The sequence below is a fragment of the Rattus norvegicus genome, chromosome 10, assembly GCF_021556685.1.
Source record: "Rattus norvegicus strain SHRSP/BbbUtx chromosome 10, alternate assembly SHRSP_T2T, whole genome shotgun sequence".
Taxonomy (NCBI): Eukaryota; Metazoa; Chordata; class Mammalia; order Rodentia; family Muridae; genus Rattus; species Rattus norvegicus.
Genome location: NC_141543.1, coordinates 109267364 through 109285046, shown reverse-complemented (window position 1 = coordinate 109285046; position 17683 = coordinate 109267364). Strand labels below are relative to the sequence as shown.

General features: G+C 47.1%; 1 protein-coding gene across 11 annotated transcripts in view; it reads right to left on the bottom strand.

Moving 5' to 3' along the window:
* Tnrc6c (trinucleotide repeat containing adaptor 6C) overlaps positions 1 to 17683 on the bottom strand; it is a 110889-nt gene that overhangs the window by 49288 nt on the left and 43918 nt on the right. For 9 of the 11 annotated variants that reach the window (XM_087572631.1, XM_087572625.1, XM_087572626.1 and 6 more), the window contains 3 exon segments: positions 16668 to 16767; positions 15643 to 15664; positions 2509 to 2835 (listed from right to left, as the gene is read on the bottom strand). In XM_087572631.1, coding sequence (XP_087428757.1) covers positions 2509 to 2835; positions 15643 to 15664; positions 16668 to 16730 — 412 coding nt within the window. In that variant the 5' untranslated portion in view covers positions 16731 to 16767. 11 annotated transcript variants of the gene reach the window in all.

Genomic DNA, 17683 nt, shown 5'->3' with positions numbered 1-17683 from the left:
TCAACTTCCGGTTGGGCTCTTCTGTGAGAAAGCAGGTCTCACTCACCAGCAGCAGACTGAACAATGAGCATCTGGACTGAAGCTAGGAAGACCCTTCTACCTCTGGGAAGGAGCAGAGGCCCTCACAGAGTCCACCCTGCCCAGGTAAGGGCTTGTGGCCCATGTCTCCTACTTAGTAAGCCTATCTTTTCTTTTCTTTTTTTTTTTTTTAAGCCTATCTTTTCTATACCCACGGCTCTGGCTTAGGCTGCCAGGAAGCCTCCCCTCAGTTGCTTCCTAGGTGTTGCTAGGCTTCTGTCACTTGTCACTGGGCACCTTTATTTGAGAGCCCTGTTTCCATGAGGGAGTTACCCACAAAGTTATGTGTAAACTTCAGGCATAGAATAAACTATTAAAGCTTGATGCTTGAAAATACAACTTTGAACTTGGTAGATCATTATAAAAGTCTGTTTCTGCTTTAAACCTAACTGCGTTTCATTGTCATCTCATATGACTGACCATTACAACTATTCAGGGAGGACGACAACAACAACAACAACGACGACGACGACTTTTGAGACTGGGTTCTACTATTAAGTCCTGACTGGAACTTGTTATATAGAGCATGCTGGCCTTGAACTCACAGAGATCTACCTGACTCTGACTCCAACACAGTGCTGGGATTAAAAGCATCTACCGCCATTCCTGGCCAGAACTTATTTTTGCACACAAGTATCAGAAATCTTGGTCATCCTACAGCATGGGTTATGTCGACATCAGTGTCATGTGACAATATACCAACACTGAATGTAAAAACAGCAAAGCTTCAAAGAGGCCACGATCAAGTCCTTGTGCCTCTGGCACACTTGTAGCAGCTACCTGCAGGTATCTACTGAGAGTCCGCATCTATGCACACTCCGCTCCACAGGCTCACCTGTCACAGCCTGTGGTGGTTTCTGAGTCTGGAAAGGACTGAAGAATTAGTACTTAGCATTTAGATCTGCAAATGGTAAAGAAGTACCCAATAAATACTATAATACTGTTGGCCTAACAGGGAATGATGTTAGAACTCTGATAAGAAGTGGGGAGGGTGGCAGAAGGCAGAGGAGAAAAAAGAAGAGGAATTCAATTTCGATGCAAGCAGGAAACTTATGATCCTTGTGGAATACACTGAAATGTACTAACAGAATTGGACCCACGTTTGCTTTTAGCAAAGCATTTGAAACGTGAGAAGAAGCTCCTACATAGTCAACTCTAAGAGGACAGCAAAAGCCTAAATCACAGGGTGCTGCATACAAGTCACAGGGAGCACACAGGACTGCACGGCGTGGCAGACTGGAGTCAACAGCAGAGAGGGAAAGAGCTGCTTCACTAGACACCTCTGCCTCTGAAGCAGCACCACCCAGGTACCTTTTCCTTGTGCGGATGCCTGTTACAGGCAAGCTGACGCAATGTGACGAGGAGGAACCTTTATATAGGAGTCCCAAGTGCCAGGGCTGTAAGTGACTTGGCATGTCTGGAAGGGCAGTCTAACCTGGCTCTGTCAAAGCTGCTTAGACATCTGTGGTTATTCTACAACACTGTCCTTCCCGCAGTGCCCACTGTGGACTAATATTTGAGTCGGAAAGATGGATTCTGGAGAGCAGACCTCTCCTTTTAAACGAGGCGTGTAGTGCTAGAGGTGCACTGTCAGTCACATATGGCAGCTCTGACACTCCACAGGCTCGCTTCAACTCCGCTGACAGACACATCACAGCTCCAAGAGGGAGTGACGGGCACAGGCACAGGAGTATCTGAACAGAAACATGGAGGGCAGCCCTTCACATGGCCCTCCAGGGAAAACAAAGCACTGCCATCACTCTGAGGCCACGCAGACACAGCTGTGGTGGCAGGAAAACTGAGACTGCACGTGAGGAATATGGCAGCTTTCGGAGGGCTGCCAGGTCAGTGAGGGGAAAGGAACATCCAGTGGGCAGCACTGCCAGACGCTGGCGGGAGACAAGAGGCGGCGTAAAATATTTCTCATTTACTCTCAATATAGACTGATTTAATGTTCAAGCTTTTTTTTTTTATCCATAAAGAGTTATATTCTACACTGTGTGTGTGTGTGTGTGTGTGTGTTTTCTATGGTGATCATGCAAGTATCTGGAGATGCTTCCTGCCCAGTCTGTGCATATGTGTGAACCTACTTTTCTTTTTTTTTTTTTTTTCTTTTCTTTTCTTTTTTTCGGAGCTGGGGATCGAACCCAGGGCCTTGCACTTGCTAGGCAAGTGCTCTACCACTGAGCTAAATCCCCAACCCCGTGAACCTACTTTTCAAGATGGAGTCCCACTATGGTGCACGGTCTAGCCTCAAACTCTAGGTAGGACACAAAAGATCCTCTCACCTCAGCCTGAGTAGAGGGGGCCATGGAAAGAAAGTCTCAGGATTTAGGAACAGTGCAATAGCCAAGCACCTGCCTAGCAAGTTCAAGGTGGTCCTGGTCCTAACCCTAACATCAAACAAGTCCCACTCTTCATGGTTCTTACCTGGTTGGAGTTTGCTGGGATGTTGCTGTGCCCCAGCTCCAGGGAGGGGAGGAGGGCTGGCCCCTGCAGGTCCAGCAGCCTGTGCTGGGCTCACACTGGTCAGACTCCCTGTGGGCAATGGCTGGCCTCTCTTTAACAGCTGCTTCTGTTCTTGCTGGCGAAAGCGTGGAGGCACCTCCCGAGGCAGGTAACGGGATGCAGCTGGCTGCTGGCCACAGGCAGATGCACGTTTGCCATTGCTGCCGCTAGAAATAGTGCTGGTGGAAGTACTGGGACTGGTACCCGCAGGTTGGGGCTGGCTTGAACAGGTCTTAGTAAGTTCTGGCACTGAAAAGATCCAAAAGGAAAAATGACCCAAAGCTTCAGTAACCCCTTAAACGCCAATAAGACATGCACAGCACCTGAGAGGGCACTGCTTGTGTAGTTCACATGTACATGAGTGAGTGGAGGCATGACCTTGTATGTGGCTTCTACAGAAACCACCGACCTCCGCACACTGGGTTGCACAACAGCAGTGATCATTTATGGAGACCTTACCTCCAACACTGCTGTGCTGTCACAGACGTGTGCTTTACAATCACTAACAAGTGTGTCAGTGAGACAGACAATTTGTGTCAGGCACAAAAGATCCGACCCTTAATAATACTCAGACTTATCTTCATTCTGAGTGTGAGCCGATATCCAAACAAAGAGGGAAAGCGTCTACCTAGTTAACCTGTCAACTCCTTTCCTTTTATGGCTGAATAAAAGCTTTATACAGATGAGTTGAGAAACAATTCCAGGTATCTTATTTTATGTTCTGGAGTGTTCTGTCTGCATGTGCATGCCTGGTACCCATGGAGGCCAGAAGAGGCTATCAGATTCCTGGAACTAGAGTTACAGATGGTTATGTGCTGCTATGTGGGTGTTGGGAACAGAACCTGGGTCCTTTGGATGAAGAGCCAGTGTGGTCGACTGTTTTCTCCAGCCATTTCGGGTATCTCTCTTAGGTACAAGCAAACCCCTTCCAAGTTACAACTATTATAAGACAACACTAGGGTCTATAAGCTATTTCTCCTTTCCTTTTATTGACAAATCCAATTAGCCCAGTCTTGATCTTCCAGCATAGACTCTATTGTGTATTAGGTAACACTACACTGTCAATGCCCTCAGGGCCTTTCTATCTTTCTATCACACATGCCTGTCAAGAACAGCACATAAGGGGGTTGGGGATTTAGCTCAGTGGTAGAGCGCTTGCCTAGCAAGCGCAAGGCCCTGGGTTCGGTCCCCAGCTCTGAAAAAAAAGAAAAAAGAAAAAAAAAGTGTTAAGAACAGCACATAATCCTGCCTCTCAGCGTGCCCATTCTAGAGCACCCTATGTGTTCCTATGTCCGTCTAAAGGCCTTTCACTCCCAAGCCTCTACTGCGTTACCACCCTATCTTTGCCTCTCATTCCCAGAAGATAAATTTGACTTAACTCTGCAGAAAAGGTAAGAGCAATCACCACACTATTCCCTGTGCCACACACCTGTTAACACTCATCTAAGCCTAGGACTGTGGCCGCGCCGGGTGGTGTGCCACACTTCTCAAACACTAGTGTCGCACAGGGCACTGCTTTGTGCTTTGCTTTCTTCTCTCCTCTCGGCGTGTGTGTGCCTGGCAGGTCTCAGGGAAGGAAGAGCGGTGACGGTGCCTTCATGGGTTGTACTTTTCCACCCGTGACTCCAGAGCAGAGACAGGGACCCAAACACTGGGACAGACTCCATTTGTTCAGAGAAAGGAATGTAACAGCCACGTCCCAGCCTTAGGTAACACCTGCTGGTCCCCGTCCTCCTCTTCTGTTTGTGCTGTTTGCGTTTGCCTATAAGGCACACTGTGCAAGGTGATGATGACTTCCTGAGCGCAAATCCAATGCCACAGTCTAGCCCAAAGACCTCTCCTGTGGTCACCACTGAGAGTCCCTCTTGCCTTCCTAGTCTTCTTTCCTTCTGTCTAAGCCACAAAAATGACTAAGTAAATGACAACACAGCCACAGATCTCAAAAGATTAAAAGAGACAGGAAGGCAGTCCATCACATAAAGGTATTTGCCACATAAACCCGGAGATCTGAGTTCAATCCCTGGAGCCCGATGTAAAAGTACAAGGAGAGAACTGACCCCACACATTGATGCACTCCTCTCCGACCTTGGTGTGTGGCTGTGGAATGCACACCCTCCTGTCCTATGCAGTATCACCTAACTAACTAAACAAAAGGACAGATACAGGACTATTTTTTGTTGTTGTTGCTAAATCCATTACAGAAAAAGAAATTCACGGGGCTGGAGAGATGGCTCAGCGATTAGGAGCACCCGACTACTCTTCCAGAGGTTCTGAGTTCAATTCCCAGCCACCCACCACATGGTGGCTCACAACCACTGTAATGGGATCTGATGCCCTCTGCTGGTGTGTCTGAAGACAGCGACACTGCACTCACATACATAAAATAAATAAATCTAAAAAGAAAAAAGGAAAAAAAAAAAGAAATTCACATTAAGTAAGCAATTGCTGTAAGTCACTTACTTTGTTTTTCCATCTAAGCCACCAAAGTCTAAGACATACGAACACAGTATTCAGTTCCTTGTCCCATGTTGCTTGTCTGGCAAATTAGGCGAGTCTGATGTCCAGGGAACCTCCCTTTCCCCTTGTTAACTGCTGCCAGGAGAGAACAAAGACTGACAGAAATTCAGAAAAATGCTCCTCATGATTTTAAAGGATGGAAGAAAGCAAAGAATGCATGACAGAGACCAGCTATGGGCTCCCCGGTCTACACTCGCTATCATCCAGCCCGTTACAGGAGAAGTTTGCTGTTTACTGTACAGGAACAGAAGCTGTTTGTGCTGTCAGACTACTGGACACACAAGTCCCCTAGGAAAAGACCGCAGCTGTCCGGTATCCTCGTGTCTCCGATGCATATTACTGCACAGCATGCAGACAATTTTGAACAAATATGACTGCCACCCCCCACCTGTTCCTTGCTGTGAAGCTCGTGTTCATCATCCCAGAATGGCACAGGAAAACACCACGCTCAGAGACAGGTCCTTCTCTCCATCCCACTCAGCAGGCTGGTCGGTGGCAGCTGCCTATCTCCTACTGCTCTTTGGATCCTTCATACCAACGGACTCCAAATTCTTGTTCTCAGTCATGCTCTGGGTTATTCAAGAGTGGGCACCCGCACTCAGGTAGCCTCATCTTTGAAGCAATCACAGCCCCAGTGTTGCCGCTAGCCCTGGGCACAGGCTTTACCTTCAGCTATCAGCTGGGTAGGGCCACTTGGAAGTCATTTCCCTTCCAAATGAAAACAGCCAAGAGTGGAGCAACAAGGCCCTGGGGATAAGCCACGAGTCTCTTTCTAGGACAGTAAGAAGGCACAACCCATGATTTCTTACCCAACTGAATCAACAACTGGGAAAACAAAACTTGTAACCACGTGAGGCCACCAAGATGTGCTGTGAGTGTGAGGCAGACAGTCCCTGTGACCAATCGTGGTGGCATGAACCTGCCATCTGAGCGCCTGGACAGTGAAGGCAGAATAAGGGAGTTCAAAGCAATCTCAGCTACACACCAAGCTTAACGGCTAGCGCAAGCTACACGAGACGACGTCTCAAACAAAACAAAACATGAAGCCACACACCTGGGCTCAAGGGGTCCTCTGCTTCAGTCATCTGTACAGACATAGGCAGATGTCATCATCATAACTGGAATTTCTTCTCTGCTGTCTCCCCTTCCCTCCTCCTCCTGCCTTGTCATCTCTCTTGTCCTGTTCTCTCCCTTCTGAGGATCACATCTAGGGCCTCCCATGCTCTAAACACACACATTCTATCACTGAGGTACACACAGTGCTTTGCACTATGATTCTGCTGGATAGACTGTTCCAGAAAATGTTAGTATCTCTCCTTAAGAAGAAAAGTTTGAGCTAATTTCTCAGAAATATATTACATTTAAAAATTTGCTCTCTCGAAGCTAGAGAGATGGCTCAGCGGTTAAGATCCAGAGGACCTGGGTTCAATTTTCAGCATCCACATGGTAGCTCACAACTGCCTACTGTAACTCAGGTTCCAGGAGATCTGACATCCCCACACAGAGATACATGCATTCAAAACACCAATGCAAATAAAATATAAACAAATTATACATGCACGCGCGCGCGCACGCACACACACACACACACACACACACACACACACACACACACACACACACACACGGGGGCGGGGGGGGGCAATCTGAGCACATAAAATAAAAAGAAATATATTTTGGTTGAAGCTGAAGCAGAGTAGGAGCCCAGCAGTCGTGAGAGGTCACAGGCTGTTTCAGGTGGCAGGTCTCACAGCTCTGTGCTCCACACTGATGTGCTCCACACTGATGTACACTAATGGAGACTGGGGTCCTACAGAGTAGAAGGAACAGGCTCAGTTCCTGGTCTACATTGTCTCTTTCCTCAGACTGCTGCCTGCTACAGAAGAGCTAACACCCTGGGCTGGTGCTGGTCCTTGGGACTCAGAAAAAGAAGAGATGGCTGAGTGAGCAAAGCAGTGCGGCAGCCCACCCGCAACCCTGAGCAGTGCAGCAGCCCACCCGCAACCCTGAGCAGGGCCAGCCCACCCGCAACCCTGAGCGAGGCCAGCCCACCCGCAACCCTGAGCAGGGCCAGCCCACCCGCAACCCTGAGCAGGGCCAGCCCACCCGCAACCCTGAGCAGGGCCAGCCCACCCGCAACCCTGAGCAGTGCGGCAGCCCACCCGCAACCCTGAGCAGTGCGGCAGCCCACCCGCAACCCTGAGCAGTGCGGCAGCCCACCCGCAACCCTGAGCGGGGCCAGCCCACCCGCAACCCTGAGCGGGGCCAGCCCACCCACAACCCTGAGCGGGGCCAGCCCACCCACAACCCTGAACGGGGCGAGCTGCTCTGCCGGCCTCTGTGCATGAAGCGCTGATAAAGCTTCTGACTAAAGTCAGTATTTTTGGCCCTCTGCTTTTTCAGAACTAAATTTCTGATTCTGTTCCTGCCCTAAGACACAGGGTATTGAGACCACTCTGCAATCCTCTTCTTCTGACAAATGCATCTAGGGCCACACTACAAAAGACCAAAACTCTTAAGAATCACTGCCTAATGCGCATTTCATGTTGTTCTGAAGTGAGGGCGACACCTGCTGGCAAAGACAGTCATCTAAGGAAGTGAGTCTCTGAAGGCTCGCTCTCTCCAGAAGTCAGGACTTCAGCAGCACCAAGTCCTCGACCAAGCAGGCTCCAGATGTCGGATGTCAGTTGGGAAACTTTCCAAGCTTTTGAACTCAGCATCTCTAAAGAGCCTCCAGTCCCAGGCTTCTCAGCTTTGGTCCTGCCCTCGCAGAGCCTCTATAGCCAGCCACAGCCATCACCACGCTCTTGCTCCTGGCCACCCTCTGCTGACTTGCAGCCTTGCTTCCAGTTTCCTGGAACTGCTCTGGCCTCAGAGACAGGATGACCCTGGCTGCCTACCCGCTCCTTCTCCAGCTCTGCTATAGACATACTCAAAGTGGTGTGCAGGGTCAAACTACCCCCACTGCTTACGACACAAATCTTAGTAACTCAATCACCTCTCCATGCCTTTCTCTGCCTTATGGTCTTCTGAGGAAGAAGGTGCTCATTCGCTCAACAGCCATATGAATTTATTTATTCAGTTGTTGGCCTGGGGCTGTAGGGAGGATGGCAGCTAGGGGCCACCTATGTGATCTAGTGGGCCTGAGAACTGACATTTGCAGCTATGTTCTGTACCAAGGCATCACACCAGTGACTCTGAAAGGAATTAAAATTAAATTAAGTGCTACTTGCAATTAGTGCCCTAAATAACAAAGTTAAATGTAAAGTTATTTCAATAGTGGCTACTGACAAGAATAACTTCATTTAAGGGAAGACCAGGTTGAAAGCTGTGCTATCTCAAGCTGAGTGAGCAGCACTAATGCCCGCTGACCTTTCTGAACGCCTCCATGTCAGTTTCTACCATGGCAACACCCTGGGCAGACGACCAAGGATGCATAAAGCTCACGGCTGCTCTCCTGCTCTCCTTTGCTCAGTCTGTCTGCCGCCCTCAGTGTGCAAGCTCGGAGGCAGACCAGGCTCCCTGCACCTCAGGAGGAGGCTTGAGTATGCTTTGGTCTCAGGTGCTCAGACCACTATGCTGAACACAGCTCCCGCAGGGCTATGTGCATCAGGTTTACCATGCTAGTAAGTGTGAGGGGAGCTAGTCTAGGTCTACTTCCCAGCAAATGTACAATGTGCAAACTGCCAGAAGAGGGAGCCCATGTCAAATCACCCGATCAGTGAGGGAAGCGGGTGAGAGAAGGAAAAGGGCCCACAACAGCAGACTTACAAAGGTCACCTCTGGCAGGCTAGCACCCTGTAGCCTTCATCACACACTCCCCGCTGCCAGCTCCCCAAGTGCTGCACCCATCTTCTGTTTAGCTCTGGAAAATGTCCCACCTCCCAACCTCAAGCCCAGCAAAGCCTGTTCCCTCTGTGGGGGTCTAAGTCTTCACCTGTCTCTCATCCAGGCTTATGAAATTCTGGTCACCTCTCAGATCTCAGTCCAGCACTACTCACAGATCCCTTGCCTACTTCAGTTTCCCCCGCCCTCTATCCTCACCCAACCAAGTCCCTGTGCTGTCCAGCGCCACAGCAGTTCCCACAGGCACGCGGAGTAGATGGTTGTGATCTACATCCATCCTCCGTAAGACAAGAACAAAGTGTTTTTCTATCTCTCTTCCACGGGACTGGGTTTCTCTATGTAGTTGTGGCTGACCTAAAACTCATTATGTGGACCAGGCTTGGCCCTGAAGTACAGAGATCTACCTGCCTCTATCCCAAAGCTAGGATTAAATATGTGTGCCACCGTGCCCTACTCTCGTTTATTTTTAAAAGCAAATAATCTTCTAGTCCTTAAAAGGACAGAGATGGTTGGGGATTTAGCTCAGTGGTAGAGTGTTTGCCTAGCAAGCACAAGGCCCTGGGTTCCATCCTCAGCTCCGAGAAGAAAAAAAAAAAAAAAAAGGACAGAGATACTCAATGAAAAGATGACTAACCGTCAATCGTTTCAGGTAGAAAATTTGATGTAAGTAAATCACGTAAGAAACTGATTGCACTTCCTTGCTTATGTACCCAAGTCTCTGTGAGAGCATCATCGAGAACAAGAGCTCACCCAGAGCACCCGACAGGTCTCTGTTCCTGTTAAGTCAGTGAGTGAGCTCACTAGTAAACTCCAGTAGCAGAGTGTGAGTAATGCAGCTCGAACTATGTAGGAACATCGAGTCACACATGGTCTCGAAGAGGACAGTGACACAGACGTCAGGCTACCTTCTGTGCAGCCTACGAGGATAGCTGAGCATCACAAGTAGCAGTGTGAGGACAGGCGGCTGATGGGAACAGACACGTCTCAAACAGATCCACAGATGGCAAGTAGGGCCCTGAGAATAACGCTGCACACTGTGCTCGCCAACCCGACGCAGGCTGAAGCCAGCCCAGAGGAGGGACCCTCTATAGAGAAAACAACCTCATATCAGGCTGTCGGCGAGACTGTAGAGCATGCTCTTCCATAGTGACTGAGGAGGGCGGGCGGGCTCAGGCCATTGTGGGTGGAGTATCCCCTGGGTTGGTGATTCAGGCTTCTGTATGAAAGCAGTCTGAGCAAGTCATGGGGAACAAGCCAGTAAGCAGCACCCCTCCATTGTCTCTGCCTCAGGTCCTGTGTCTAGGTTCCTGTCCTGTTTGAGTTCTTGTCCTGACTTCCTTCGATGATGAACAACCATATGAAAGTGTAAGCCGGATAAACCTTTCCTCTCCATCTTACTTTTTTTTAAAAAAAAAAAAGATTTATTTTTTTTATTTTTATTTTTTTATTTTTGGTTCTTTTTCTCGGAGCTGGGGACCGAACCCAGGGCCTTGTGCTTCCTAGGCAAGCGCTCTACCACTGAGCTAAATCCCCAACCCCAAAAAGATTTATTTATTATATATGAGTACACTGTCGCTGTCTTCAGACACACCAGAAGAGGGCATCGATCTCATAACAGACGGTTGTGAGCCACCATGTGGTTGCTGGGAATTGAACTCAGGACCTCTGGAAGAGCAGTCAGTGCTCTTTAACCGCTGAGCCATCTCTCCGGTCCTCCATCTTACTTTTTGGCCATGGTGTTTCATCAAAGCAAACACCATTAACTATTAGTAATCATAACAAGGCCAAATAAAACACATACTGGTGGAAGGCAGAACTGTGAAACAGTATAATCACTTTGGAAATCATTTTGCAGCTTCTTGAGAAAATTATTATAGCTATTCTCTTCCATGTATTTGCTCAGGAAAATCCAGGTATATAGAATTCTAAGACAAGGACACGAATGCTCAGAAAAGCTGAAGAACAGAAAAACCAAACGCCCAGGCACGGGTGTATGGATGTGCGAGCTCATGGTATGCATGCACAATGGCACAGTACCCAGCAAGAAAAGGGGGAGGAACCAGGGGCACATGTGTGCATGAATTCCCAGGTATTCTGCTCAGCAAGACAATGACATATTAGCCCATTCATTATCCATTATGAAAGAGAGTGAATTCCACGGCAGAAAAAGGCCAGTGTTTGCTCAGGGCAGATGGCCAAGGAGGAGGTAAAAGAAATGGGAGTGGAGAGGATCAGAGAAACTCTTGGGGGTTGCTTGGTGTCACTTTGATGGTGGTAATGGTTTCACAAGGGCACACATTCCAACATGTGGCAAATTGTTCTCCTTTAATATGTGCAATTACTGCATTTCAATTATAACTCAATAAAGCTACTGTGTGCACACACACACAGCCAAAGCTTGTGTGAGCTGGGAGTACATGTGACCTGTGAGTCTGAAACTTAACCCCACCTCCATTCTTTCACACTGAAAGAATATGGTTTCACACGGTTTGCACTGACTTCAATAAAGGTTTTCTGAGAACTAACAATTACAAAGTGAGCACAGTCAGCCCCACACTCAGCCCACTGAGACCCTAACTCAGTAATCTCCTGAGAAGAGCCACAACCAAACATCAAAGCATTTGCTATTTCATGAACATAATCATTTATGAGTAGTGCCACGTGACTGTGGCTAATTTTGCCCTCTACCTCCCAATTCAACCCATGAAAAAGTCTCAGAAAACATGATACAAAATTGGGGCTCACAAAGTTCACAGATAAAACTATTCTTACTTTCCATACCCAAATTAAGGGCAGGGCCCTAAATAAAGCGACTGCTGCTATCTGAACACCAGTTCCTGAACAAGGCTGGAGTAGCATATAAGGCAGCACATCTTACAACAGGACGCTATCCACCCATCCTTGCTCCTGCCATGAGACACTGAGGGTCTCACTGGGGCAAGGGCTTGGTGTTCAGCTGCCCTTCTTCAGTCACCAATGCAAAGAGAATGTCCAGGCTGACCCTGTCTGTGAACAGACTGGCAGGAAGGCTTTATAAATGGCTTAGTGCTTAGGTTGGAGGAAGCATAAGCTGTGGAAAGCAGTGGACGATATGTATTTACATTAATATATAATGAGATATACAGGATGGCTAATAAACAGTAACTGGGAAATAAGAAAGTTCTCTCAGGATTGTGGGGTGGGGGCGCGTGCGCACGCCTGTGCACACCTTGGACAAGGTCTCCATTCTGTAGCCAAGGCTAACCTTGAACTCATGACCCTTCTTCAGTTTTTGACTCCCAAAAATTTTCAACAAAGTGTTTTGTTTTGCTTTTGTAACAAAGGCATTAATGTTGAGCTTCCTGTAGCAACAGAGATAGTGAAGGCCCAGAGAGAGAGAGATCCTGGTGAAAGACAAGAGTGAACCCACCAGTTGCAAATGAGCTGCAGAGAGGAACAGCAGTGTGTGTCTCCTGTCTACAAAGAAAACAGGGCTCCCGACAGCACAACCTGAGGGCAGGATGATCTACACTCGTGTACTCATCAGCAAACAAGAATGAGGCTTCCACAAAGTAATTACTGGCCAGGACTTGAAAAGGTGCTGGAGAAATGGCTTAGTGGTTAAAGGGCACTGGCTGCTTTCACACGAGGCAGCTCACAACCGTCTACCATCCATACACACACACACACACACACACACACACACACACACACACACACACACACATATATATACACACATTATATATATACAGCCTCTGTAGATATATACACAGCCTCTGTAGATATATACACAGCCTCTGCAGATATATATACAGGCACAATGCTCAAACACATAAAATAAAAAAACATATTTTTAAAATATTTGTTTTGTCTATACAAGTATACTGTAGCTGTCGGACACACCAGAAGAGGGCATCAGATCCCATTACAGATGGTTGTGAGCCACCGTGTGGGTGCTGGGAATTGAACTCAGGACCTCTGGAAGAGCAGGCAGTGCTCCTAAACCCTGAGCCACCTCTCCAGCCTCTCCCCACTCCCCCACACACCCACCGGAAAATGATTGTTTTTTTTTTTAAAAAAAGAAGAGATAGCCAGAGACAATCTCTACTTTAATTATGATTTTGAAAAAGAGAATTTCTAGAAAACCCAATTTCAAATTTATAAGGGAGAGAAGTGGTATCAGACTGACATGTGGGGAGGGACTCCTAAGGCCCACCCCTGCCAGGAATGGTGCTGTCCTTCCTGATACCAAGTGCCCCACTGGCTGTAGACATGGAGAAGGGGGCAAGGGTCCACTGTATCATGTCCCACAAATCCTCCATGCTTGGTAGTGAACTCTGTAGCTATAGATTCCTTCCTATCCCCTATAACAACACAGCAACAAGGGGACTCATTAATGCTAAGGCCTAGAACAAGCACGGAGGCAGTGAGGGTCCTGGGGAGAGGTGGGAACAGGCAGGTGTGGTCCCTGCACTACCTGCTGTCAGGCCAGGCCATGGCAGCGAAGCAAACACCACAGCGAGGGCAGCTCATAAATGCAAACCTGCCTCAGCCGCTGTGTAGCGCATCTCACCACACCAGTGTCTGTCTGACACCAGCACCAGGCATGAGTGCGCCTCGCAGCAGCTGATTCTGGTGGGGCTGAGCAGTGACAGGATCTGAGAAAAATCAAAACCTGACATCGCTAATATTCCCTAGAGAACAAACTGGGCCAGAGAGGCAGCATGGTGCTTAAGAACACTTGCTGCTCTTTCAGAGGACCTAGGTCAGTTCCCAGCACTTACAGGTCAGCTCAAACCGCCCTGCAATTCCAATGGCTCCAGCACCCTCTGTTGGCCTCGAAGAATGCCAGGCACACATGTGGTGCACATACAAACATGCAGGCAACATGCTCATACATATAAAGTAGAAATAATTAGCTAAAGTAGAAAATTATGTACAAGACTTTAGAGCCTTTATAATTCTACGACACAAACAACTGTGTTTAGGACAAATCCAAAGGCCACATACAGCTACCAACAAACTGTTCCCCCAAAAAAATCAGCAACTCAGGGGAGATACAAGAAGCTGGCAGTCAGTAATCCCCAGTACAAACACTCATCAGCATAGTAACAGAAACCAGTAATTCCACAAGGGGCAGGAGATGGATTTCAGTCACCACACAGTTGTGAGCAGTCACAGCCTGAGAAGTAAAGAATCATAAATGACAATGAAACAGGTTGTGAAAATGGGACACACACACACACACACACACACACACACACACACACACACACGAACGAGGGGTGGGGAGGATATCAACAGTGTAGGACGAGTCCCACATTTATAAATGGCAGTAAAAACCACTGTTTTATTTGAGATCATAAATTCAGATACAGCCATAGCCAGTCCTTTTGGAGCCTTCTGAAAAGATTCTAAAAGAGCAGAACCCTGCTGCTTCTAATGCCCATTACCAGCAAACCCATCTCTAGGAACTAAGACTAAGGACTAACACACAGGGTCAAAGCTGTAGTTCCACTAGTTCTGCATTTACTAATAGAAAAACCAACAACTTAATCTAAGTCCTGCTCAATTATGAGTTCAGATTCTACACATAATTTTGATATTAAAACTACAAGATGCCAACTAGATACGAAGTATTACTACAGAGCAGCTGACAGAACTTTTGCAAAAATCCTTATGATGTAAGCATCTGCATGTGCAGTTGTGTGTCCACGGGAAGACAAAAGAAGGACATGCCAGTCAGTGCCGCAGCCCTCCACTGGACCCCAGCGACACTCCAGCTGCCACACTACCCTTCCCGTGTGGGCTGGCTCATCTGTCTGTACAGCAGCCCTAGCAGGCAAGAGCAATCCATCGACTTCTCTCATTTTAAAGATGTGGCACCTGAAGATTAAAGCAGCACCTTGCACGATGGAACAGAGCTGGCCTCTGTGACCCACGGCATGTGCCTCTCCTAACCGTCCCTATGGACTCAGGTATGAAGGTGGGCGTCTGGGAGTACAGCTTCCCTGAGCTTAGCATACTCAGCACGCCTGAGCTACATCCACTGAGAGCTGCCTGTGTTCCCACCGACACTGTCAAAACAACAGGCCAGCCAGCTCTGGAAAGAAAGACGCCTCTGACCATCAGTAAGAGAGAAACAAGCTACACTGCGAGAAATAGATGGCAGCAAGGACTTTCAAGCTTTAAAAATATTCAGTTTTCTTTGGGTCTTCTTATTCCTGAATTTGATCCTTATTTGGTGGGAATCAAATCAAAAGGAAATTTTAAAGTGTTGTTTAAAATGCAGATGACATTTTCTAGGCAGTTTTATATTAACCTAATGACAATGAAAAAAACACAGAATAAAATCAGTCATAAATGAAGAGCTTCACAATGTATACTGAAAGTACAATAGAAGACAGTTAGAGCCTCTGTTTTCACCCACCAGGTATCAATTAACTCCAGGCTTGATACTCTTGCAGAGGACCTGGTTCAGTTTTGGGCACCCACATGGTGGCTCACAACTGTCTTAATTCCAGTTTTAGGAGATCCAAGGCTCTCTTCTGGCCTTTTGGACATTGCACACACTTGGTGCACAGACAAACATGCAGGCAAAATACCCATAAACATAAAATAAATTTTACAAAAGTCACACCATTGCAAAGTTTGAAGCTACTATAAAAAGTATTCCCCTCACAAAATATATTATTTAAAAAAAAAACTTACCTTTGGTTTTTTGATCAGCAGCCTGAAAAAAAAAAAAAAAAAAGAGAAACTTTTTAGAGACAATTGAATGCAATGTCCACACTGATGAAGGTTTATAGGCAGACTTTTAATTATTTTAGGGTTTTTTTCTTAGTTTCTTTGAGACATGGAGCCTTGACTGTCTTGCAATTTACTGCACAGACCAGGTTGGCCTCAGTCTTACAGAAATCTGCCTGCCTCTGTTTTCCTTTCATTTTAATTTGGGGGTCGGGGGGAGCAAGCAAGTGAGTGTGAGTGACTATTGGGACTAAAACTTTTAATTCTTAAAATTTTAAAAGCAAACCTTTTATTTAGCTAATTTACTACTGAGAAAAATCCTACTCTGACCACAGGACAGTGCTAAGTTAGTGACTGGCAAACATTGTAATGGACACTATCTGAACTCCCTGTGTGTCAGTCTAGAAGGATCCTTCCAATCTCACGGCTCAGTACAGAGATGAAAGCAAGGGTGGGTAGTATAATTTGGCTATTTTACATGCCACAAAATAAAAAATATGACTATAAGGTTTAAATTAGAGCTCTAAAAAACAGAATTTTTTTTTAAAAGAAAATATTTCTAACTGTTGAGTCATCTCTCCAAACTGGTTTACAGAACTTATTTATTTATAAGGATTTATAAAGAATGTTTACTAAGACTGTAACAATTATTTCCAGCTTTTCTAATACTGTCAGTTTCCTGGTTCTCCCTGATGTCTCGATAGGCTGCTGTGGGTGGGCTGGGCTGGGCGGTCCATTCTCAGGAGGCAGCAAGAGCGTTCTTTACACAGAAGCTGCGCTGCCCTGGACACAGCTTCAGTACGCCTGACGCTGTAGAAAAGACCTTCTGTAACCGGCACTCTGTACTCGCCTCACTAGCCAAGTGTCTATATTTACTCATTCCAGACTCGGCATATTGACGTAAAACAGTACTAGAATCAACCTTGGACACGAGACAGCCATGTTGATGCAGACATGACATGGAGGACATGGAAGGAGTCCTAGCAAACCTTTTTCTGAGCACCTTCCTTCTTTTTCTTGTCTTCCTGCTTTTTCTTTTTCTTTTCTTCCATCAAACGTTCCTCTTCTTGTGTTTCCTGTTCTTTTACCCTATTAAATATTTAAGAAGCAGTGTTAGTATGATGACTACTTTAAAGCCAATGAAGAAGTAAAAAAGCAACCAGGAGTGAGGGCACAGGACTGTAATTCCAGCTGTCTGGGAGGCTGAGGCAGGAGAATCACAAGTTTAAGGCCAGAGTGGCCCACAGGCTAACCCCTAGACTAACCTGTATGTAGGAGGATGCTGCCGCCATAGCTCAGGTGCTTGTAGCCTTGTACGTGAGGCCCTGGGTTTGAAACTCCACACTCAGGATACAGGGCAGGGATATTATTTGTGCACAAAGTCTTGATCTAGACAATGTCATCAACATGATAGAGCCACTTTGAGAGGAGTCAGAAATGGAGGTTCCCCTCCAGTATGACAGCTGCTGCCCTGCTTTTTTGTCAAGTGGCTTAGCTGTCTCGTTTGTTCTGCCCACAACTGTGGAGAAATCGACTAGTGCAGGGCTTTGTGTGGGGTCTACAGAGTAAGGACACTTAGTGCTGTCTCAGAGACTGCCATCACTGGGGCTCCCTATTAGAAATGATCTGTGATTTCTATCCAACTCATCCAACAGATCAGGCTCTGTGGAGGTGATTCCCATGTATGCTCTAACTTCATGTTTGTCTGACACGGATTATCTTTTTATACAGAGCCCTGTTCAGCTGGAGAGCTATTACAAGATACGCAACATGGAAGAACTCTGTTTTAAAAAGTGAAGACAGCTAACAGCTAGGCTGTAGTGCTATAGCTAGCCCAAGTGGTGTGCATGCATCAGGGGTCACTATCTCTTTCCTGATGGCTCCATGCTCTCCCAGTAACACAGGCTCTGGCCCTTCTTTCAGTCAGCACCATGGGGAGCTGCAGGAGGAAGGACCCTCTTGACACCTGTTACCGTGGCACTGTGAGGTTAGTATGTGGGTTTGA